Source organism: Macrobrachium rosenbergii, chromosome 19 (assembly GCF_040412425.1).
Source record: "Macrobrachium rosenbergii isolate ZJJX-2024 chromosome 19, ASM4041242v1, whole genome shotgun sequence".
NCBI classification, from domain to species: Eukaryota; Metazoa; Arthropoda; class Malacostraca; order Decapoda; family Palaemonidae; genus Macrobrachium; species Macrobrachium rosenbergii.
The window spans coordinates 23,180,981-23,201,399 of record NC_089759.1 but is presented as its reverse complement, the minus strand read 5'-3'; the positions used below and the strand labels follow the sequence as shown (position 1 = coordinate 23,201,399).

Here is a 20,419-nt window from a genome sequence, read left to right as displayed (position 1 = left end):
ATGATGCAATCTGCTAATGGGAAGGAAGTACCTGTTTCCAAAATATAAATTTATGGGTTTCATAAGCAATTCATAAGCAATTTTCAAGATTTCCTTACCTTCATCCACTCGCACGCTGTTAGTTCTTTCTTGCACATAGTAATACTGTCTGAAGTTGGGTGAAGGTGAACGATAAAGTAAATGTCAGAGCAATTAAAATTTGCTCTATGGACATGGCGAAATGACACCATTGACACAAATTCTGCATCTATACCTGTTTCCTCTTTAACCTCTCGCACAGCTGCTGATCGAAGATCTTCTCCTGTTAAAAAATATAGGCTCAGTTAATAGAGCAACTGAAATATTACATCTTTGTATAGAAAGCATCCCCGTATTGTCAAGATAAAAATACAATTATCTTTACAGCCCTTGCTAAATGATGTGACCCCAGATTGTGCACTATTTCCAAAAGCTAATGAGTCATTATATAGTTCCCATACAAATTTGTTAAATTTGATATCTTAATTTTTTCCATGAGGAATCAATTTCCACCAATGCTGGGCCATATGCCCTAATAAGGGGTGTATCTAAAAATAAATCACAAAAGCAGTCAATGTGATTATCATCTGTTAACTGCTGAACCAAACATGAGCTAAAAATGCAGAAAACTACCACAACTTCAGCTGCTCCAAATACATAGCAATAGTGTCCTTCAACCAATAACTGCACTTTTTACATCCTCAACAATTTTCCAGTTTACACATCACCCTCCCACACTGCACTGTTCAAATCTGTCCTCTTTCCTCCACAATCAACTACACTTCAGAACACTCACTCCATTAACAAAGGACTGCATTCTTTCATATAGCAATTTAATTTAAAGATCTTTAACATTCCTCTCTTTTCCTACGATACAACAGTTTTTTCTCAGTAATGTACTTGTTCTGATTTACTTCTGTACTGTACTTTCATTACTTCCTTTTTTAATGATTAGTTTCTGCTTAATTACCACACTTCTCATAATGTATACCTGCACACAATCTTCTCTTTTGTCATGCAACTGCACATCAAATAATTCCCTATTTTCCTTCATTAAATCTCTGCTTCCACTGCTGCATCATTTAGAACACACGGACTTTTGAAGTTTAGCCAATTTACTTCACATATAAAATATGTTCTTAGTAAAATACAGTCCGACCTCTTAAAACTGGCACCCTTTGAGTCCAGGCCACTGCTGAACCACAGAAAATTCCGGATGACAGAAATCAACCCCAAGAAAACCCCCTATGCAAACAAAGTCTTGCCAGCTCATTCCACATACATATTGCTGTGTTATCAAAAGAAGAACAAAACTTATGAATAATCACTGTTATTTGTTAGGTTTAGCTCCTTATGGAAATTCTGGCCTGCTCCACAAGCATCTCCCTGGAAATGCTTATATCTTCACTACATCAGAGTTTAAACACTATTATAAGCAGACTGTTGAATTCTGATCTGGCACCTTCCGATGTTTTCCAGCACTTCAAACTTCATTTTCAGCAAAAAGCTAAAAATCTTCTGCTTTTGGGGAGAGAATAGCAGCATGATCATTTCCTACATGGTGAAGACTCAGCATTGCTCCTACTGTGGTGACCTAGAAAATGACAACACTATTTATGACTACAACTGGGGGAACAATAATGCTTGTGGAAAGACCACTATCAGTCAAAGGCCACATAAGTTTTGGCAGCATGGTGAAGAGATAGCACTGTCCTCTCTAATCCTCCCTATGGTGCTTTAAAAAATTCCTAGGTAACAGCGGGAACCTCAGCTGAAGTTGACGATCAAGGTTCAAAGCCCTGGGTTAGTCAAAAGTTGAATATCCTCTATACATGCACAGTCTAGAAAGGAATTGAGTACACAGAAGCATTCGAGCACACAAAAGCAATTGAGTACATAGTACCAGTCAAGAAAACAGGAGTAGGCAAACCACAGGTGGTACTGAACAGAGAGTAGAAGTTGAGACATGAAAATGACTATATTTTCTACTCTGGAAGCTCTTAGATGCAAAGAGGAGACATGAAGGGTATGGAAGACATAATTACAATAACATAATGGCAGCAAGGACAACCTGGATAGCAACACACTAAAAATGCCTGATAATATTTGCATGTCACTACAGAAAACATCAGGAAATGTCAGAACTGATAATAAAGTACGTGACTAGGAGATCAAGGCAGTAGACGAATGCTCAAAGTGAATCAACACAGAGTGTGCTCTGAGTAAGCAAAGTGAGGCGGTACATCTTTCAAACTTTACAATATTTGCACAGAATATGGCTATTGATAATAATGGGCTTGCAGAAAAAAAAATGTTTTATTGTAATCATCATATTGTCTTTTGCACCATACAAATATGAAAAAGTTAAAAAATATCAAAAGACTGACAAAGAATCTATACCTTTCACAAACGATGACACTTCACATAAAAACCTTGCAACTGACTTCACTCGCCTCATTTCCTCTTAGACATTAAATTATAGTAATCATTCCTAAATGGTCATCCATAGTCAAATTATTTCTCTTACTTCTCTTCTGACTTATCTTTATTTCTCTCGACAGCTTTTCTTTGAGATTCTTTCCCTTAAGGTACCTTTACCTTGCTGTACATATCCCCCAGGCAACTTCCAGTGTGGTTTTGTATAGAACCTTTCACATACTACTAGAAGTTCATCATTGTTATTCACAACAAATGCACCTACTCCAACCATGTTATGGGCATACCTGAAATAATACAAAACTACAATGAAAAAAAATCTTAAGTAATAGTATGATGTAACCATTTCAATATCTAGTCATTACATCATAACAAGTATAAATTAACTAAACAGTACTTCAAAATAAGATGAAACAAGGAAAACATAATTATATTTCCAAATACCCTGCGCAATATCAAAGCCATGTAAATTCAAACCGATGAATATTGAACTTATAACAACTTCCAAATTGGATGAATGAAATTTACATTACCCAGGTATATTGTCTGGTTCACTGGCAGGTAACCAACGCACCATCATTACAAAGTCAGGTTGAGCATGGTGAAACACAAATCCATGCTGAAAAAATGTAATTTCCATCAAGGATAATTCCATCAAAATCATATCACATATAAAAGATTACAGTACTCTACTACAGTAATACCTCGAACTTGCGCGATTCGAGTTGCATGAATTCACAGACACACGAATTTTTCATTGGAACCTAACTAATGGTCATGCACGAGTTTTTCACACACAAGCGAACATTTGTGAACACTGAGAAACCCAGCAAAAGTGTTTGTTTAATTTTTTATGTAATTTATAAGTTTTCAAGCTTTTATGTGTAAATTAAATAACATTAAATATTATTAAAAGTAATGATTTCTCTCTCTCTCTCTCTCTCTCAAAATATTACCAAAATATAAGTGCTCCCAAAATACAATTCTGTGAAAATTGACAGATTAGAAAATTACAAGCTACCTACAAGTAATAGTAAAGATAATGAGGTAGGCATGAGAGAAACAAACAGAAATAAACTGTTTGCTTTTTATATATATATTGTATATATACAGTGCATTCTTATTATAAGCACAAGGCTAATCTTTAGCTTAAAATGCAGTTCTAAAACACAAAATTATATTTCCTACAATTTGCAAATTCTGTATGAGTCTTAATAACACACACTAAAAATACTGTACAGCAGTATCACGAAAGATTTTACAGTAAAAACCTACCTTTGCTAGTATAGGAACCCAATCAGTATGATGAATATCAACCCGGAACCATAGAGCTCTAATCCCATCTTTTCTCCACTGGTTTACTGATGCTGCAAAAAACTGTAAACATTTCAAAAGCTGGCTTCAAGAGAGCTGTGAGGCAATAAGATGATTTCCCTTAATTAAAATTCAAGTATACCTCTCTGGTGACAAGAGAGTAAAATATGAAGAAAAAATTTGACACTGATTACTGAAATATGCTTTTTGAAGTGCCATCCTGTAAAGGTAAGACAAAATAAAAGTACAAATGCATAGGTGAGAAATTATCTAAAAAAATTTGCCATAGTGTATAAATAAACAATAAGACCCACCAGCCTAAGACCCAAATCAGAGCTATTAAAGTACTGTACCACGGACATAAATGATCGATCTTGTCTTATGCCAATTACTCTGCAACCTTCCCTCTGTACTGGGTGCTACTTGTAATGTGCCTTGATTAACAAAAAGACCTAAACGTTCCTTGCAACGTCCCTCAGGCCTTGTAATTTTCATTCATTCCTTTCTGTTTCTTGTCCTTCAGCTGCCTTAACTTTGTTTACTTTGTTCCAATTTTGATCTTCAATTAAGAATACCCTGCAGATGAGATACACTACTGATCTCTGTATACTCACCACAATAATACTGTAATACGTACCAAAATAACATGAAACCTGGCAAAACCCTTCACTTTTTTGGTTGCTCATGATAAGGTATACAATAACCATTATAAGATGTGAAAAATGAACTAAAAGAATCAAAATCACAGGAAGCCTGTCTGGTGGGTTCTAAAGAAGATAACTTATTTGGCTATGACCCTTAAAATAAATAAACTTCTGGGGGGATTCTTAATCCTATTTTGAGTGTTTGGTATAACAATAACTACTAGGAAGAAAGTAAACATGCTACTGTACTGATTACCAACAAAGAAAGGAGGGTACAAAAAAAAAATAATATTCTCATACCAAAAAAACTATTTTATAAAACAAACGTTTTTCACAGAAACATATCAGTTATACATATGACTAATATTTAAATTCTAAGTGTTCCTGTTTACAATCTGGATCCTCAGTTCTGTTTCAGTCACCTTTCTCACTTTTCGTGTAAACTTTCATGAAAGGCAGTGTGATGCATGGGGCTAGCAGGATGGCAATTATTACACTATTTGTGGAAAAAATGCTGGTTTCATTGCAGGGCCATCAATCACAAGTAAAAGAGCATCATAACTTAGGGTAGGGCCAAGATGCTGAATACCTAAATTATTTGAGTAAGACTCTAGAATCCTAAAGAGCACTGGGAGTGACTCATGAACCAAATTTCTGGTAGCTCACAGGTTTGTACATAGCAAGATCAAAATATAAAGTGTGTACAGCAACATGCTTGTTTCAGGTAAAAGTCTTTCAGATTTGCAAAGGAAGCATAATTACCATCAACAAGAGATGTAGTGTACTAGCCAATAAGCCCAGAAACCTACAAGTCCTGTGGGGTGAAGATGATTTACATGAAAGATGAAGAATCCCCATTTTCTTCCTCATAGGTAAAATACAGCCTGCTATGACTACTAGTCTCAACTTATATAAGTTGAACAATTTATGAAAAATGACATTTTTATACTTACCAAGTAATTACATAGCCGATATTTCTAACTCGTGTGGCAGCTAAAAATTTGAAATTCACCGTAGCATTCGACTGTTTTAGTGTAGCTGACTAGGTCTCGCCCTCTACTGGGGGAGGAAGGGTACAACACCGCTGAATAGCGTCAGTCCATTTATGCCCTCAATGTCCGTGAGAGGGGAGGAGGGAGGGATCTGATTCAGTAATTACTTGGTAAGTATATACAGTATATAGAACTTTATTATAAAAATGTCATTTTTATATATGTAACTTACCAAGTAATTACATAGCTGAATCCCATATTGACAGGAGGTGGGATGCATGGACATATATAATCTTAAAAACATTCAGTAGAAGAATGAATATGAGACAAAAATTCTATTAGCATTGGTTAAAAAGTTGTTGTACCCTTACCTGTTAAGAAAGCTGCTGCAGACTGATACTGCCTCTGGTTGGCGCTCATCTTAACTATAGTGGCACAGCAGTGAAGCTGTGGAGCGCCCATATATTAGAGGAAAGCATTTCAGCAAAGGAGTACAGTAAACCCCCAGTATTCGTGGGGATGCGTATTGCAAGCTCCCCCCCCGGCGAATAGCTAAAATCCGTGAATACTTAAAACTATACAAACCCGAGGTCCTTTACATCAGGGATTACTTTCAGGCGTAGGCTGGAAAACGGCCGTTGAACTTCAAACAAGATGGTTAGGCAGTTAACTACCGTCTGGGAGGCGGGAGTACAGCCTGCCCAGATGTAAACATTCCAATTTCCCTTTTGGCCCAGGTATCAGATTGAGGGGTGGCATGAGGTGGGCATAAAATGTAAAGGACCTCGGGTTTATATAGTTAGGAAAAATACAATATACTTTTAAAAATTGTGATTTGTTCCGACACAATATACAAACCCTCGGTTCTTTACATTAGGAGACTTACTAGTAGGAGGGAGGAATCTGAGTGAGTCTCCTAAACTGGCTGGAGTTCACCACCTTGTCTTCCCTTCCTGGTCAATAGAGCGAGGAAGGGAAAAACTGCCTCTGACAAAATGATCGGGTTGTAAGAAATGCGGGATCAGTTGTCAGACTTCTGGGTCCCTTTGCATGAAAGAGGAAACCTCAGTTCGTGCAAAGTAGGCTAGGAAGAACTTGGAGTTGGATGACATACAGGCAATCACAAGCACTGGGTCTGTCTTATAGTCATGGTCTCCCTCCCCCCTTGCAAGGGGAAGGAGTGGGGTTGCTTCTATCAACCTGAACGGAAAATAGAACAGGAGCTCCGTTGGGTGCTTACCTGCATTGACCGCCAGATCCAGCATGTAACGGCACGTCCGCTCCCTGCCCGTAAGAAGAGAGCCAGGATGGGGAGAAAGAAGAGAGGCCAGTCACTTTACATTCATGCTCCCAATCACAACCGTACATCTTAGGCGAGATGCAACCTGTCCTGTTAGAGGAGCCGGGTAAGCTACACAACTTGTTGAGCAGCCACCACAGGACCCAAGGAAAAGTGTCCAAGGACTTGTGAGCAACATCCCGGAGGTAGAAGGAGGTGAAGGTAGTCTGTTGGGACCACATGCATACCTTCAGCACCTGCACAACCGACATGTTCTTCCGGAATGCGAGAGACGGACCAATGCTGCAGACTTCGTGAGCTCTCGGATGAAGCGTACCGGTGTCGTCTTCTCCTGCAGCAGAATACACTCTCCTTATCGTCTCACGAAGCCAGAAGGAGATGGTGTTCTTGGACACTTCTTTCTTGGTCGAGACAGTACTAACAAAGAGTCGTCGACACTCAAGCTGGAGACGTCGAGTCCTCTTCAGATATTGCCACAGCACTCTAACAGGACACAGTAGCATCTCATCTGGTTCATTACCTACAAAGTCCTCTAGGGAGGGGATCATGAAGGACTAGAACTGTGCGTCCGGGACTGAAGGATTCTGAGTCTTTGCTACGAAATCCGGGATGAAATCGAGTGTAACTGATCCCCATCCCCTCGAGTGTTTAGCATCAAAGGAAAGTCCGTGTAGTTTGTCAACTCTCTTTGCCGATGCCAGGGCCAGCAGGAAGACGGTCTTGAGGGTCAGATCCCTGTCTGATGACTCTCGTAAAGGCTCATATGGTGCACAAGTCAGGCTCCTCAGAACGAGAGTCACATCCCACGCAGGGGGCCTGAGATCCCTGGGTGGGCAGGACCTTTCGAAGCTTCTCATTAGTAGGGAAATCTCAAAGGAGGAAGAGATGCCTACTCCTTTCAGCCTCAAGACTAGGCCGAGTGCAGCGTGGTAGCCTTTTACAGCTGAAATGGAGAGAAGCTTCTCTCGGCGAAGGAAGACGAGGAAGTCTGCAACCTACTGAATAGTAGCTCCGACCGGAGAGATACCCCGTCGATGACACCAACCACAGAAGACAGACCACTTTCCCTGGTATACCGCTGCGGAGGATCGTCTGAGGTACCCTGCCATCTCTGTTGCTGCATGACGCGAAACGCCTCTCACTCGCAAGAGATGGTGGATAACCTCCAGCCGTGAAGACACAGGGACTGCACTGCCTGGAGGTACCACTCTACATGGGGTTGACACAACACGTTGGGCCAGTGGGGAATCTCTCTCGGCACCTCGGAGAGGAGAGCTAGCAGGTCGGGATACCAAACAGCCAGCAGCCATTTGGGTGCCACCAGAATCATCCTGAGATTCTGAGTGATCATCACTCGGCTGATCACTCGGCGAATCAGACAGAACGGAGGAAAGGCGTAAACGTCGAGGTTGTCCCATGGGTGCTGGAACATGTCCTCCACAGTGGCCCTTGGAAACCCAGGTACTCGGAGCGACTCGCGCACAAGTGTCCGACATGGACCCGCTGGCCTTAGAAGCAGGTTTCTTCGGCACAGCAGGGGGAGTGCGGACCGTGGTCTGCACGCCCTTGGCTCCCGATGCAACTCATCCGGGGGCTAGAGCAGTGGTTCCCTGATCCGCGGATCGGGAAGAGCCAGTGAGAGATCCCACTGCCTTCCCTGTGGAAGGAGGCAGTCCCTTAGAGGTCTCGGTGCGAGACTTGTTGGGGGGGGAGAGGCAGGCTTCTTCTTCTTTGGGTGGGAAGCCTCAGAAGGAGAAGAGGAAGAAGAGTTAGCAGACAAAGACGAAGATGATGAGGAAGACGAAGACAACAACACCTTTCTTGATCTCTTCTTTGACTTCTTCTTCGGCATCTTCCTCAGGATTGAAGTCAGGTCCCCAAACCATGCAGGAGCAGCCGAAGAAGCAGGAGCAGCTGGGGGGCGCCACAGCAGCAGGCGCAACCCGGGCAGCATAGGCGGTGCTCAGGCCAGCAGTTATCGGGGCAGGAACATCAGCGTGGAGGAGGAGCCAGAAATGAAGGCACGGGTGGCACGCGGGCAGCCAGGTCGGGCCGAGCCAGGGTCAAAGGCATGGGAGGCAAGTCAGTAGTCAAGCCGGGCCGAGAGACAGGGAAGCGAGGAGCCATAACCATAGTCATAAATGGGCCAGGGTCAGCAACAGGAGCAGGAACAGTCATATACGGCACTGTCGATGTCACCATGTAGGAAGGCCCTGGTTGTGAGAGTGGGGCCAGGAACTCAGGAGGCAGCGGTATGGAATGGTGAGAGGCAGGGGCAACCAAAACCTGGGTGTCCAGGTGTGAAACCACCGACATGGGCAGCTTGGTGAAAGCAGACATGGTGACAGTCGTGGTGGTGGTAGTGGTAGCCGAATGCGTTGTTACTGGAGCGCCAGACAAATGAGATACCAGGCCCTCCAGTGACGGAACGCCAGGTAGACCCAGGTGTAACCAGGCAGAGGATAGGTCTGATACCTGGTCAGTATCCACCCCCAAAACTTGAGGAAACAGTCGGGTTAAACTGGGAAGTCTCTGCTCGCTCTGGGGGAAAAATTTCCCCCCAAGATCAAGATGTCCTGATCAACCGGCCCCCCATGCCCTTCCACACCCAATGAAATGAATGAGGAAGGGGAGGGGGAGTCCTCACCCGAGGGAGAGGGAGCAAGCAGGGGAAGTTCGCAGGGAGGGATAAACAAACCTGACACATTAACCACCACTGAAGTTGTCGGGGGCGTTACCCTCAGACAATTCTTTGGCTGGCTTCTGACGGCAGCGTCTCCTCCCTTCGAACCTCTTCCATTGCTTGGGAGACCAGGAACAACATTCGCTACAAGGAGCGTCGCGCGAACACACACGTCCCCTGCAAATTGGGCAAAAGGCGTATGGGTCCGTGTCCACCCCAGGACACACATGCTGGGGATAGGAGGGTTTAGAAGGTTTGTCAGCATTCGTACTCAAAACAAAAAAGGAATTTTCCCACCAAAATGTTGAAAAAGGGCAGTCAGGCAGAGAGCGAAAAACGACGTCTGCATTCCACGATGACCGTAAGCAAATTGGAATGTTTACATCCAGGCAGGTGGTACTCCTGCCTCCCGAACGGTAGTTAACTGCCTAACCACCTTGTTTGAAGTTCAACGGCCGTTTTCCAGCCTACGCCTTAAAGTAATCCCTAATGTAAAGGACCGAGGGTTTGTATATTGTGTAGGAACAACCAAATTTTTTAGTTGAGGATGGAGCATCACCATAAGTATTACGGTTGGTGAGAGAGAGAGAGAGAGAGAGAGAGAGAGAGAGAGAGAGAGAGAGAGAGAGAGAGAGAGAGAGAGAGAGAGAGAGAGAGAGAGAGAGAGAGAGTCCTGGTTAGGTTGCTACTGACAGATAATAGTTGTATTGAGAATACATGTAATGATAACTTTAATAAAACTGTTGTTTTACTGTATCTAATCATATTGCATGTACATATTACTACCATATTATTGTCGTATTACTAGATATGAACAGAGCGACCATGTGCCATTTGCATTCTGGTTTTGTTTACATTCTTAAAATAATCAGCTGATTGCATTTTACCGACATCATCACTGTCTTCAGTTGCCGAATGGAGCTTAATTCAGAGATACGCTTCTTTCAAAAATGACCAAAACTGCATTTAAAAACTGCAACTATTTTATCTATGAATGCAGTAAATTAAATAAAATATGTGTGATTTTGTCAATTTCAAATGTTGCTTTTGCCTCCTAAACATTTTGGAGTCTGGCCATTATTTGTTATTTCAGCCACAGTTATGTTAACTGCTGCTTAAAGTTCATGGCATACTTTCTTAACACCTTCTCCATTGCGTGAGGGATGATTAAAAAAGTATTTTATTTTTATTTATGGAATTACATTAAAAAAATGCAAGTTTTAACAAGACAACTGTAATGCAACTCTTAATAAATGTGTTAGTTATGGCAACTAACATTGGCAAACAGTTGTTTGTCGATTCTGTTGTTTATGCCAATACTTGCTGTTGTTTATTTTAGTGTTTTGCATGCAGTAGCAAGTGACTGTTAATTTAAGAAATAGTAATGAATTCTTACACAAGCCCACATTTGGTAAGCCTGGTTGAACGTATGATGAACCCTTGCTCATAGGCCTATTAATTAGTTAAAGCCAACTTACATAAGCCTTATCAGTGAAGTCTATTGAAAATGAGACAGGCATAGGAAGCTTAGTCATATAACCTACTAAAAAAGAAACCTGCATGTTAAGCATATCTACATGTAATCTACCGAAATGCATCTCTGACGATACTTGATATTATAATATACTTGATATTATAAGTAATAATATCATGTTTTGGGACAATATTTTAAGGATCTCATGATACATGAGATCAGATGATATGTGATTATATACACAAATTACGGTTATTTTTCATGCTGTGTATTTTTTTAGTTTTGCGGAATGTTATAGTTAGAAATGAATATACTTGTGTATTTAAGACCAACCTTCAGTTCCAAAATCTGAAAAAATCTAAAAACTGAAACAGCTTTCCCCAAGGATTTTGGATAAGCGATCGTGAGCCTGTATGTGACAAACTGATGAAGATAGTTACTATCTACCAGGAGGTCAGAGATATTCATTAGTGAACGGCTGCTTTTAGCTAATCTTCAGTTTACATGACATCAAAATACAAGAGTCTGGGGATACTCAAGACTTTGAATGAGGGCTCTATACGACTGGTGGGTTGTTATGAAAATATATGTTTTATAAAAAAAACTGTTTATATATACTGTATCAACAAAGAACACATAACATACTGTATTTTCAATCTTTACCTTCCAAAGTAGATTCAAAATTGTTTGCATTAATGTATTCATCCTGTGAAGACACTGTCAAACCAGAAAATCTATCCTTAACTCCCTGGAATGAAAATAAACCAATTAATTAAAGAAAAAATGGTCATTTGTAAGAAAACTACAAATCAAAACACTTTCTATTAATGTCTACATTCTTGGTTAAGGACAGACAAACTCAACTTTGAACAGCTGCTTATTAACCTGGCAAAATGAGAGTTAGTAATACAGTACACTGTATGTGATTTTGTAAGGCAAAATCACACATCTCACTTCTAAAACAAAGTATTTTTATTGTTGAAAGTGCCCCAGTCTTTATTTAATGGTTAACCCTACTGCTATAGGAGGTGGTTCCAACTAAGCATACAGACCAAGGTAATTACTGATCTCAACAGATTTTCCCTAAGCATGCACCAAAGACCTTTGTGTGATGGCAATTAGAACCAATCAATGAATGGATAGGTAAGAACTGAGACAATAAGAACCATTCATCTTGCTAAAGGAATGGTATGCAGTAATGCTAGATGAAGCTATTTAATAAAACAAAAAAAATTTTAAAGTGTGTATACATCAAAATGAACAGCAAATCTCTTTTGTTTCAGTTATGCAAATAGCCACTGAGGAAGGAGGCAACTGACTCCTGAACTCTTCAGCATTCACCAACCCAACTGGAAATCAAGAATGTGATAGGTACCCATTTTATTATCATGATTATTCAGGCAAGCTACATCTCTAGCTGGAAAAGTAAAATGCAACAAGACTAAAGGTCTCAATAGGGAAAGCAGCCCAGAAGGAAAAAAAATTGAGAAATTATAAACTTTAATGAAACAAATAACAAAGAAAAACAAATATGATAAATGAAAAAGTAACATATATAAGATAAATTGTCTATGATGTATGACTCATGACAGCCTACTTAAAAAAAAAACCACTCGCAACAGTTTTGAAATTCTACAGTTCCAACAAAACTAGTATATGGATAGGAAAAGCATTTCATAATTTGGCCACAACAGGAACAAAACTTATATTAAACTGTATAGTTTTTAACTAGAATGAATATAGAATTTAGGCCAAAGGCCAAGCACTGGGACCTATGAGGTCATTCAGCATTGAAAAGGAATTTGAGAGTACAGTACTGTCAACAGCAATAATAGGAGAGTCAATCTTGTCATCAGCATTACCAATATCATAATCAACAGGAGATTCCTGACTAGTAAAGACTTATTAATCCATCTAGCCATGGCTTTTCTCTTTTTATCTTTAGAAGTTTATTTAAATGAGATCTTAAAGTCTTCCACTTCTTATACATTCATTACACCGTAAATCTACTAAACAAACTTGTCTCCTACAATCTGTGCATATAGAATGGGAATCATAAGACTCCTTAGTCAAAAGCGTATTGCAGCCTTTGCTACAATACTTAAAGCTTAGTCAAATGCATATTGCAGCCTTTGCTGCAATAGCTAAAGCTAGTCGAACTTGAGTCTGACATTTGGGAAACAAGTCAACTAAAGTCACAATCGGTAAACAAGGTATAAGTCAAATTAATCAAATTCACAATAAAGGAAAAAAAAGAGTCTTACTCTATCTAATAATGCCGAAAGGCTATCGAAGCAAGAATACTTCACCAAACACGATGAGAAATCAACAGGAAAGACAAATTCCAAAATCACAGCTGCTGCTAAAAGCTGGTGTGCAGCCATTAACCAGCAGAAACAAAATGAATCCTTTGGCTAGTTGTTCCTCTCTTACCCCGAAAGTGGGCGGGGTTAGTCGCCTAATCAAACAAAATAGCGCGACCCGCGAATTTAAAAATTTTTTAGCTGCCGAGCGAGTGAAACTAGTAGCAACGTAATTACTTGGTAAGTTACTTATATAAAATGTCATATTCATGGCCTTGATAACGTGCATGTGACCAATGACTCCTTTAACCTCTTACATAATCTGGCATACATATGCAAAATTGATAGGTCCTTAAGCAGAGTGAGATGTGTCTATCCTCAAACACTAGAAACCTTTAGAAAACCAAGTGCTGCCCTAATACAGAGGAGAGCGCAAGTCAGGAGGGCAACTAACTTCTGGATCAATTATACATTGAAAGGTTCAGAAGATAGCTTTACCAAAAGGGAGTGCAAAGGAATTCACACCATGAGTCAAAGCTTCCCAGCAAGAATGCCTGATTGAGGGGCCTACCAACATTAAGGCCAGTTCCAGCATGTCTCAGCATAAAACCATCTTGTCCAGATCCCCACCAACAAAGTCCCAAAAGAAAGGAACCAAAAACCTCTTGCCAGAAAGTAACGTAGCACCCATGTCTATCCTGTTAGTCTTCCAAAAAAAATAGTTCTGGGTTATAGCAGGTGGACTGGGGATTTGCCCTACTTACTCATCAACCACCAATTTACCAGCTTGTTACAAAGCTTTACTGATCATTTTCAGACTGCCCTGAAGAATGATCCTGTATGAAAGGCAATACTGTAGTTTGTTTCCCTGTAAGAACATCTTAATAATATAGTTACATATAACTAAAGGCACTATACTATCCATCTTTACAATACAAAACACAAGCAAATGAAAAAGTCCTGAGGTGAGTGGTGTGTTATGAAAAGTTTTGATAAGTCTGCCCCTTTCACAAATATAATTAGTATAAACATCAACTGATAGGTAATTCAACTGATATGGTTTAATTAATCCACCAATAGAAATAAAAAAATAAATAACATGAAGGTCAACAGAAAGGCAGGATACAATAAATATTTCCTCTTATGTATTTCAAAATAAAGAACAACTATATCCTCTCCACACTGAACCACTGGTATCAAAGATTCTCACCTTAAATATATAAGAAGTATCCATGTTGATTACAATATACTGTATGTACAGTACTTTATTTTTCCAACTTCAGATGATTTTAAAGCAACTACTTACTTCTATCTGAAAAAGATAGGGACAAATTATTGTTTCAATTAACACAAAAAATACCAAATTCAAGATAAATTGTTTCAAAGCTAGTAACCCTATACTGTACTTTCACATAATCTTTAAAATCTAACTAAGGGAAAGAGACATGCCATAACTTTAGGTAATTCTTTATTTTACCTATCAAATGCTCAGAGACTTGTGAATTAATTAAAAATATTAGAGGCTGGAATGAATGTGACATTTTTATAATAAAATAAAGTTTTATATATACTTACCAAGTAATTACACAGCTATTAGTTTCTATTAACCTGCTGCTAGAATTTTGGAATTCGCGGTAGCGCTACTTTTGTTTTGGCAAGGCGAGTGACCCTGCCCACTTTCAGGGTGAAAGAGGAACCAGCTTAGCAAACGAGCTTAATATGTTCATGCCTTCCAACCATGTGAAGGGAGGAGGGAGGGCTTTGATCATGTAATTACTTGGTAAGTATATATAAAACTTTATTTTATTATAAGAAAGTAATAGATGGCACTCATCTCAACACATAGTGGCGTGGAGGTGTAGCCAGGAGTTGCCTGCTACATAGTGGGATTCCTTTGTTGCAAAGGAGTGTCCAATTGCACACAAAGAATAATCAAGTCGCCCCTGCCCTAGCACAGTTCCAGAAAAACACAACCAGAGAATAAATAAAAAACAAAACAATCGCCTATAGCCAAACGTTACAGCATACCATTACCCAACCATTGTGGATAAAAACTGGTGAGCACTGCAAATACCAAGTACCCCCAGGCTCCCCTACAACTCGACACCATGAATCAAGGTGAAAAAATAGGAAGGAAGAAGGAAGCTTCCTACACTCCTTCTCCTAACACTATACCAGCAATCGAAATAGGACCCAAGGTACTGCAATTTTCATAGACAGTTTCAATGTCACACAAATAATGAGCTGCAAACATCGATTTGCATTCCAAAACGTTGTTTATATAATAGAGGCAATAGACAAATTATGCCTAAAAGCCAGGGACGTGGCAACTGCCCTCACTTCACGCGCTTTGACTTTCTCTATGAGCAACGTATCTTCATCAATTTGAGAGTGCACTTCTAGAATCAAATCCTTAATGAAAAGAGGGCGAGAAGGATCCTTAACTGAGCATCAAAGGTTGCTCTACGGCCCACAGATCTTTTCCATTCTCAGTAAATAGCATCTTAATGCCCTTACAGGGCAAAGGATTAGCTCTACTTCCTCCGGACCTAGGATACCTATTAAACTTTTAATAACGAATGAACAAGGCCAGGGGTTGGCAGGGGACTCATTCTTAGCTAAGAATCCTAAGGTAAATGAGCAGATTGCATTACCTTGAGAGAATTCAACATTTTTATCCAAACAGTGAAGCTCACTGACTCTAATGTAAAGGATCGACGGTTTGTATATCGTGTCAGAGGAATACAGCATTTTGTTTAAAGTTTCAAACTTTCTCTGATGGGAAGAGTCTAAAGTACACAGATGATTATGTGTGGAATTATACAGACTATGTAGCATGAAAATAAAAAATAATAACCTAATAATGTAGTTACTTCATGTATGCTTAAGTGTGTAATAAGTAACCACAAGTATTTTCTTAAGTTATATGGGATGGATTCACACAATTATAAAAAAAGACTTTAAAACGTTAATAATTTACAGTTACTTCATATATTGGAAAAATAAAAAATTGTACTTTCTTTAATTTGTGGGTATCAGTGCTGTCAGTGAATCTATTCATGTTATTGCAAATACCCTGTGGGCATGAACACTCCGTCCGCACACACTCCATTGAGAAAGGATGTACATGTGAGATGAGAGGGTTGTACTGACTTCTCTTCATCTACTATATGCAAGGAAATATGAACAAGAAAAGAGCTCTGGGCAATTCCTCTAGTCTCACAAGCTACGGGAGGACACTGGATTGAGAGGAACCTCACAAATCTAGTCTCAACCCGTATTCTAAGAAGCTTTTCAAGATTTCTTTTTCTTCTTCCTATGAGTGGTAGAAGGGCCAGAGGAAGGGGAGGACGAGCTCAATGATGAGTTGGAGGAAGATGATATACACCTATGCTCCTTCAAATCACTCTACTGCAAGTCTTGTCCTCTTATCTCTCAGCGGAAGGCAGGGTCGGAGTAGGCAGTAAAGTCATAGGAGTCTGCACAAACTCATTGACCATTCTCAGCTCAAGCTGAGGAATGCTCCTCCATAAAAGGGACAGTTTGTAATGCCACCAAAACAAACTGTTGATCTTGGATGTTTTATAACTACTGTAGCTGTATGCCACTGGGCAATTAACACAGTATCTGCTATCTTAATAGACATTCTGGACAGAAAATTCCAGCTCATAGGAAACTAGGCTATGGCTCCTGGGCTATGGCCATACAAAATGAGTACAGTATGCTGAAATCAGTTGTTTATAAAAGATGGGAAGTGATCACAGGAAAACTTTAACAAATACTTTAACACTGTATAAGAAACAGTCTTCCTCTCTTTGTCTGTGTTAAAGTTTGCAATTCTAAAGTTAGCTTAACTTGCAATGGTGTTTCTGGAGTAGGTTAAGCAATATGAAGCCAGGAACTAACTGAGCCAACAAGGAGTGGGTTTCTATGAAATGTTCCTAAGCAATGCTAGTATATTAGGCATGTTAAGATAGTCTGATGTAAGCAGTTCCTTACTCCTTACGTCTATGGCCTATACTAACTCTAGGCAGGGTTATACAATTTAGTCTAGATGAGATGAAATAAATAAAATAAACAAATAAATAAAAATAAATAAAATTAATAAATACAAAATAAATTAATAAAAATAAATGAAAATAAATAAATAAAAATATATGAGATGAAACTAAAAGTTAAATGATCTCAACCTCCTAGACTACTGATGTTGGGCATGTATGATTGCTTAAAAGGACTTGCTTACATTAGACAATAACAGAACATTGCTTGGCAACCCTTCATGAATGTTCACTCCTTGTAAGTGTGCTAAGAGACTATAATAGCCCATTTGGTAAAACTATAGAACACCTCCACATGGCTTATTACCTTGGAAATTGAGTTTTCCTAGAGTTTTAGTGTTGCTGATGAAGGAGGTGGTGTTGTTTATTGCTGGTCAATTATTATTAACTTCACATCTTTATCGGAGACCCTTTTGGAATGGGGGGTTTTCGGTTGTGTAAAACACAGGGAGAGAGAACGGACAAGTTATCGTTATGATGGCCACTGTGGAATGGTTCCATGCAAATGCAACGAATATGGGAGCCATACGTTCAAGAAGGGATTGGCTACGGAAACTTATTATAAAAGGAACTATACTAACCTGACCTAACCTAGCCTAACCTAGTAGGCCGTGTTACTTAGTCGGGGGCTCCAGCCTTCGGGGCCGCACAGTGAAGGAAACTCCACTTTTTACCAAAAGTTCCCTTAGACTATAACACTGCGCATACGCGATAGCATTCCAGGATGCCCAGTTCTGAGGTTAATTACAGTCGACTGCCAAAAAATAGCAGTAAATTCTTGATAAGCAACCAAAATACTATAGAAAAATCAATTTCCGAAGTGAAGAGCCTTGTGGAGTTGTACTATAGTTCTACCATTTTCCTCAATGGCAGCGAAGCTAAACTAGCCCATCTCTGGTAATTCTAAGTACTGTACTAGCTCCGCGCCTGTTTTTACCTTGGAAGCTGGTTTTTCTACACTTTTAGGGTTTCTGATACTGGCGGTGAGTTTGTTTGTTGTTGGCCAACTGTTATTTGCCCCCTAACTCTACTCAACAGTAAAGGTGGACTGTGGGAATTCAGGGTTTTGGGTGGGGGAGAACACAAATGGAGCGGACATATTTACGCTGGGGAGTCGCCCTCTGGAGGGGAAAAACGAGAGTGAGCCATTCGCCAAAAGGAGGGAGTTATGCATTTCGCCGTGTTTAGTGCTGGCATCGGGGGGTTGGAATGTCCCTTTGCCGTGTTTAGTACTGGCCCGGAGGGGTACCCATACGTTAACAAGTTACTGCACTTGCCGGACGGGATATGAACCGTTCCAAACAGACATACCCGTGCTCTGTCTTGTGAAGATCGCGTATGGAAACCCCTTGTTGGGTGCACTTCAGGGGTTAATTACAGGTTAATTACATTCATGCGACAAATTGAAGATAAATCCATAATTAGTAACCAAACAACTGTAGAAAAAGTCAAGTAAGAAGGAAATCGCCGCCGCAGAGTTACTACTTAGATCTACCCGACCTCTTTTGACTTCGTTGCCCAATTTGGAGCAAGTTGCCTAGGCCGAGGCCACTTACACCATTTCTTACGCTACATCCAAAGTTAACCTTTGGTCTAGTAAAGAAAATATATAGTATCTCTAGACCAAGTTTTGTAACAATTATAACTCTACAGTGCATTAACAATTACTTATAAAAAAATAACGACACTCAATCAAACACGGAAAATATTCTAATTCTGCCTAGGCTTACCTAAATTGCAATGTCATTGTTAGATAACAACGATAAACTTGCGACAAAGTTTTGTCAAAACAGTATGTCTACAGTGCGTCAACAATACTTCCCAATAAAAACACCCAAGGAGATGTGTAAAATAATATACTAATTGACCTGGAATGCAATGCCAGTGTTAAATAACAATGCTTAACTGATGAACCACTTGAAGAATGAAGTCTGCGTTCAGTCGAATTACTTGACAAGTGGTAGTAATAGTAGTATGCGGGATTTTCCTTTGAAACGGCTCCCCGAGTCCCTTGCTCGTTATATTCCTCCTTTGTTTGTGTTTACAACGGTGTCTCCCTATTTGCTTAGTTCCTCGTTCCTCTGATTATAAAACTTCATCGGTGTTCACTCTACAAACATATATATGTGCATATGCATACACAAATATAAGTGTGTATATATATAAATATATATATATATATATATATATATATATATATATATATATATATATATATATATATATATATATATATATATATATATATATATATATAAACAAACATCTCACACGTCTCGAACTCTCGCCCTACCGCGCAACAACTTCTCGCTGCTGGGAAGAAAGGGCGTTGGGTCGGGTATGATACATGTAACATACGCTACCGGGGTCTAAGCGATGTCAGGCAGGGCAGCCGATCGAGACTACAGGTCTACCCCAAAGCCAAATCAAAAGTCCTTCAAAAGAAGGCATCGTGCTTACCCCATACAAAAATGGGAAAAAAGCACGTTAAAAGAAGAAGAAGATATATATATATATATATATATATATATATATATATATATATATATATATATATATATATATGTGTGTGTGTGTGTGTGTGTGTGTGTGTATGTATGTGTGTATGAACATATAAATATATATACATTTATATATATATATATATATATATATATATATATATATATATATATATATATATATATATATATATATATATATATATATATATTATATACATATATATATATTTATATATATAAATACATACATACTGTACATATATATATCTATATATAAAGTTACCAACTGCTTATCATCCAGACTCAAGGAGCCTTGGAAATATTCCACCAGACATTGAAGAGTATGTTAACTAAGTATTGTTATGAGTCAGAAAAAGAATGGGATGCTGATTTACCATTGACGTTGTCTGAAGTTAGGAATGCTTATCAAGAAAGTGTGGGATGTTCATCTAATCAGATGATTTTTGGTCGAGACGTGAGAGGTCCATTAAAGATTCTTGCAGAAAACTGGGAAGAAAATCAAGAGGAAATCCAAGGAGAATATGTAAAGAATTTGAGGAAAAGGTTAAGAGAAATTAGAAAATTTTCTTTAGAAAATCTGAAAATAAGTCAAGAGAAAATGAAAAGGAGATAAGATGCTAAGACTAAGCTAAGAAGTTTTAGTGTAGGACAGTAAGTTCTAGTGTCCTGACC

The 20,419-nt window shown here is 39.2% G+C and overlaps 1 protein-coding gene across 5 annotated transcripts in view; it reads right to left on the bottom strand.

Annotated features, from left to right (window-relative positions):
- LOC136848738 (uncharacterized) overlaps nucleotides 1–19,196 on the bottom strand; it is a 29,765-nt gene extending 10,569 nt beyond the window's left edge. The window contains exons 1-7 of one of the 5 annotated variants that reach the window (XM_067121288.1): nucleotides 19,129–19,196; nucleotides 14,375–14,476; nucleotides 11,525–11,609; nucleotides 3,730–3,831; nucleotides 2,988–3,073; nucleotides 2,617–2,741; nucleotides 99–301 (exon numbers count right to left, since the gene is read on the bottom strand). In XM_067121288.1, the coding sequence (XP_066977389.1) occupies nucleotides 99–301; nucleotides 2,617–2,741; nucleotides 2,988–3,073; nucleotides 3,730–3,831; nucleotides 11,525–11,566 (558 nt within the window). In that variant the 5' untranslated portion in view covers nucleotides 11,567–11,609; nucleotides 14,375–14,476; nucleotides 19,129–19,196. Of the gene's footprint in view, nucleotides 1–98; nucleotides 302–2,616; nucleotides 2,742–2,987; nucleotides 3,074–3,729; nucleotides 3,832–11,524; nucleotides 11,610–14,374; nucleotides 14,477–18,952 lie in introns of all 5 variants that reach the window. The other 4 variants (XM_067121286.1, XM_067121284.1, XM_067121285.1 and 1 more) reach the window with 4 other exon arrangements.
- Between the last annotated feature and the right edge of the window lie 1,223 nt (nucleotides 19,197–20,419).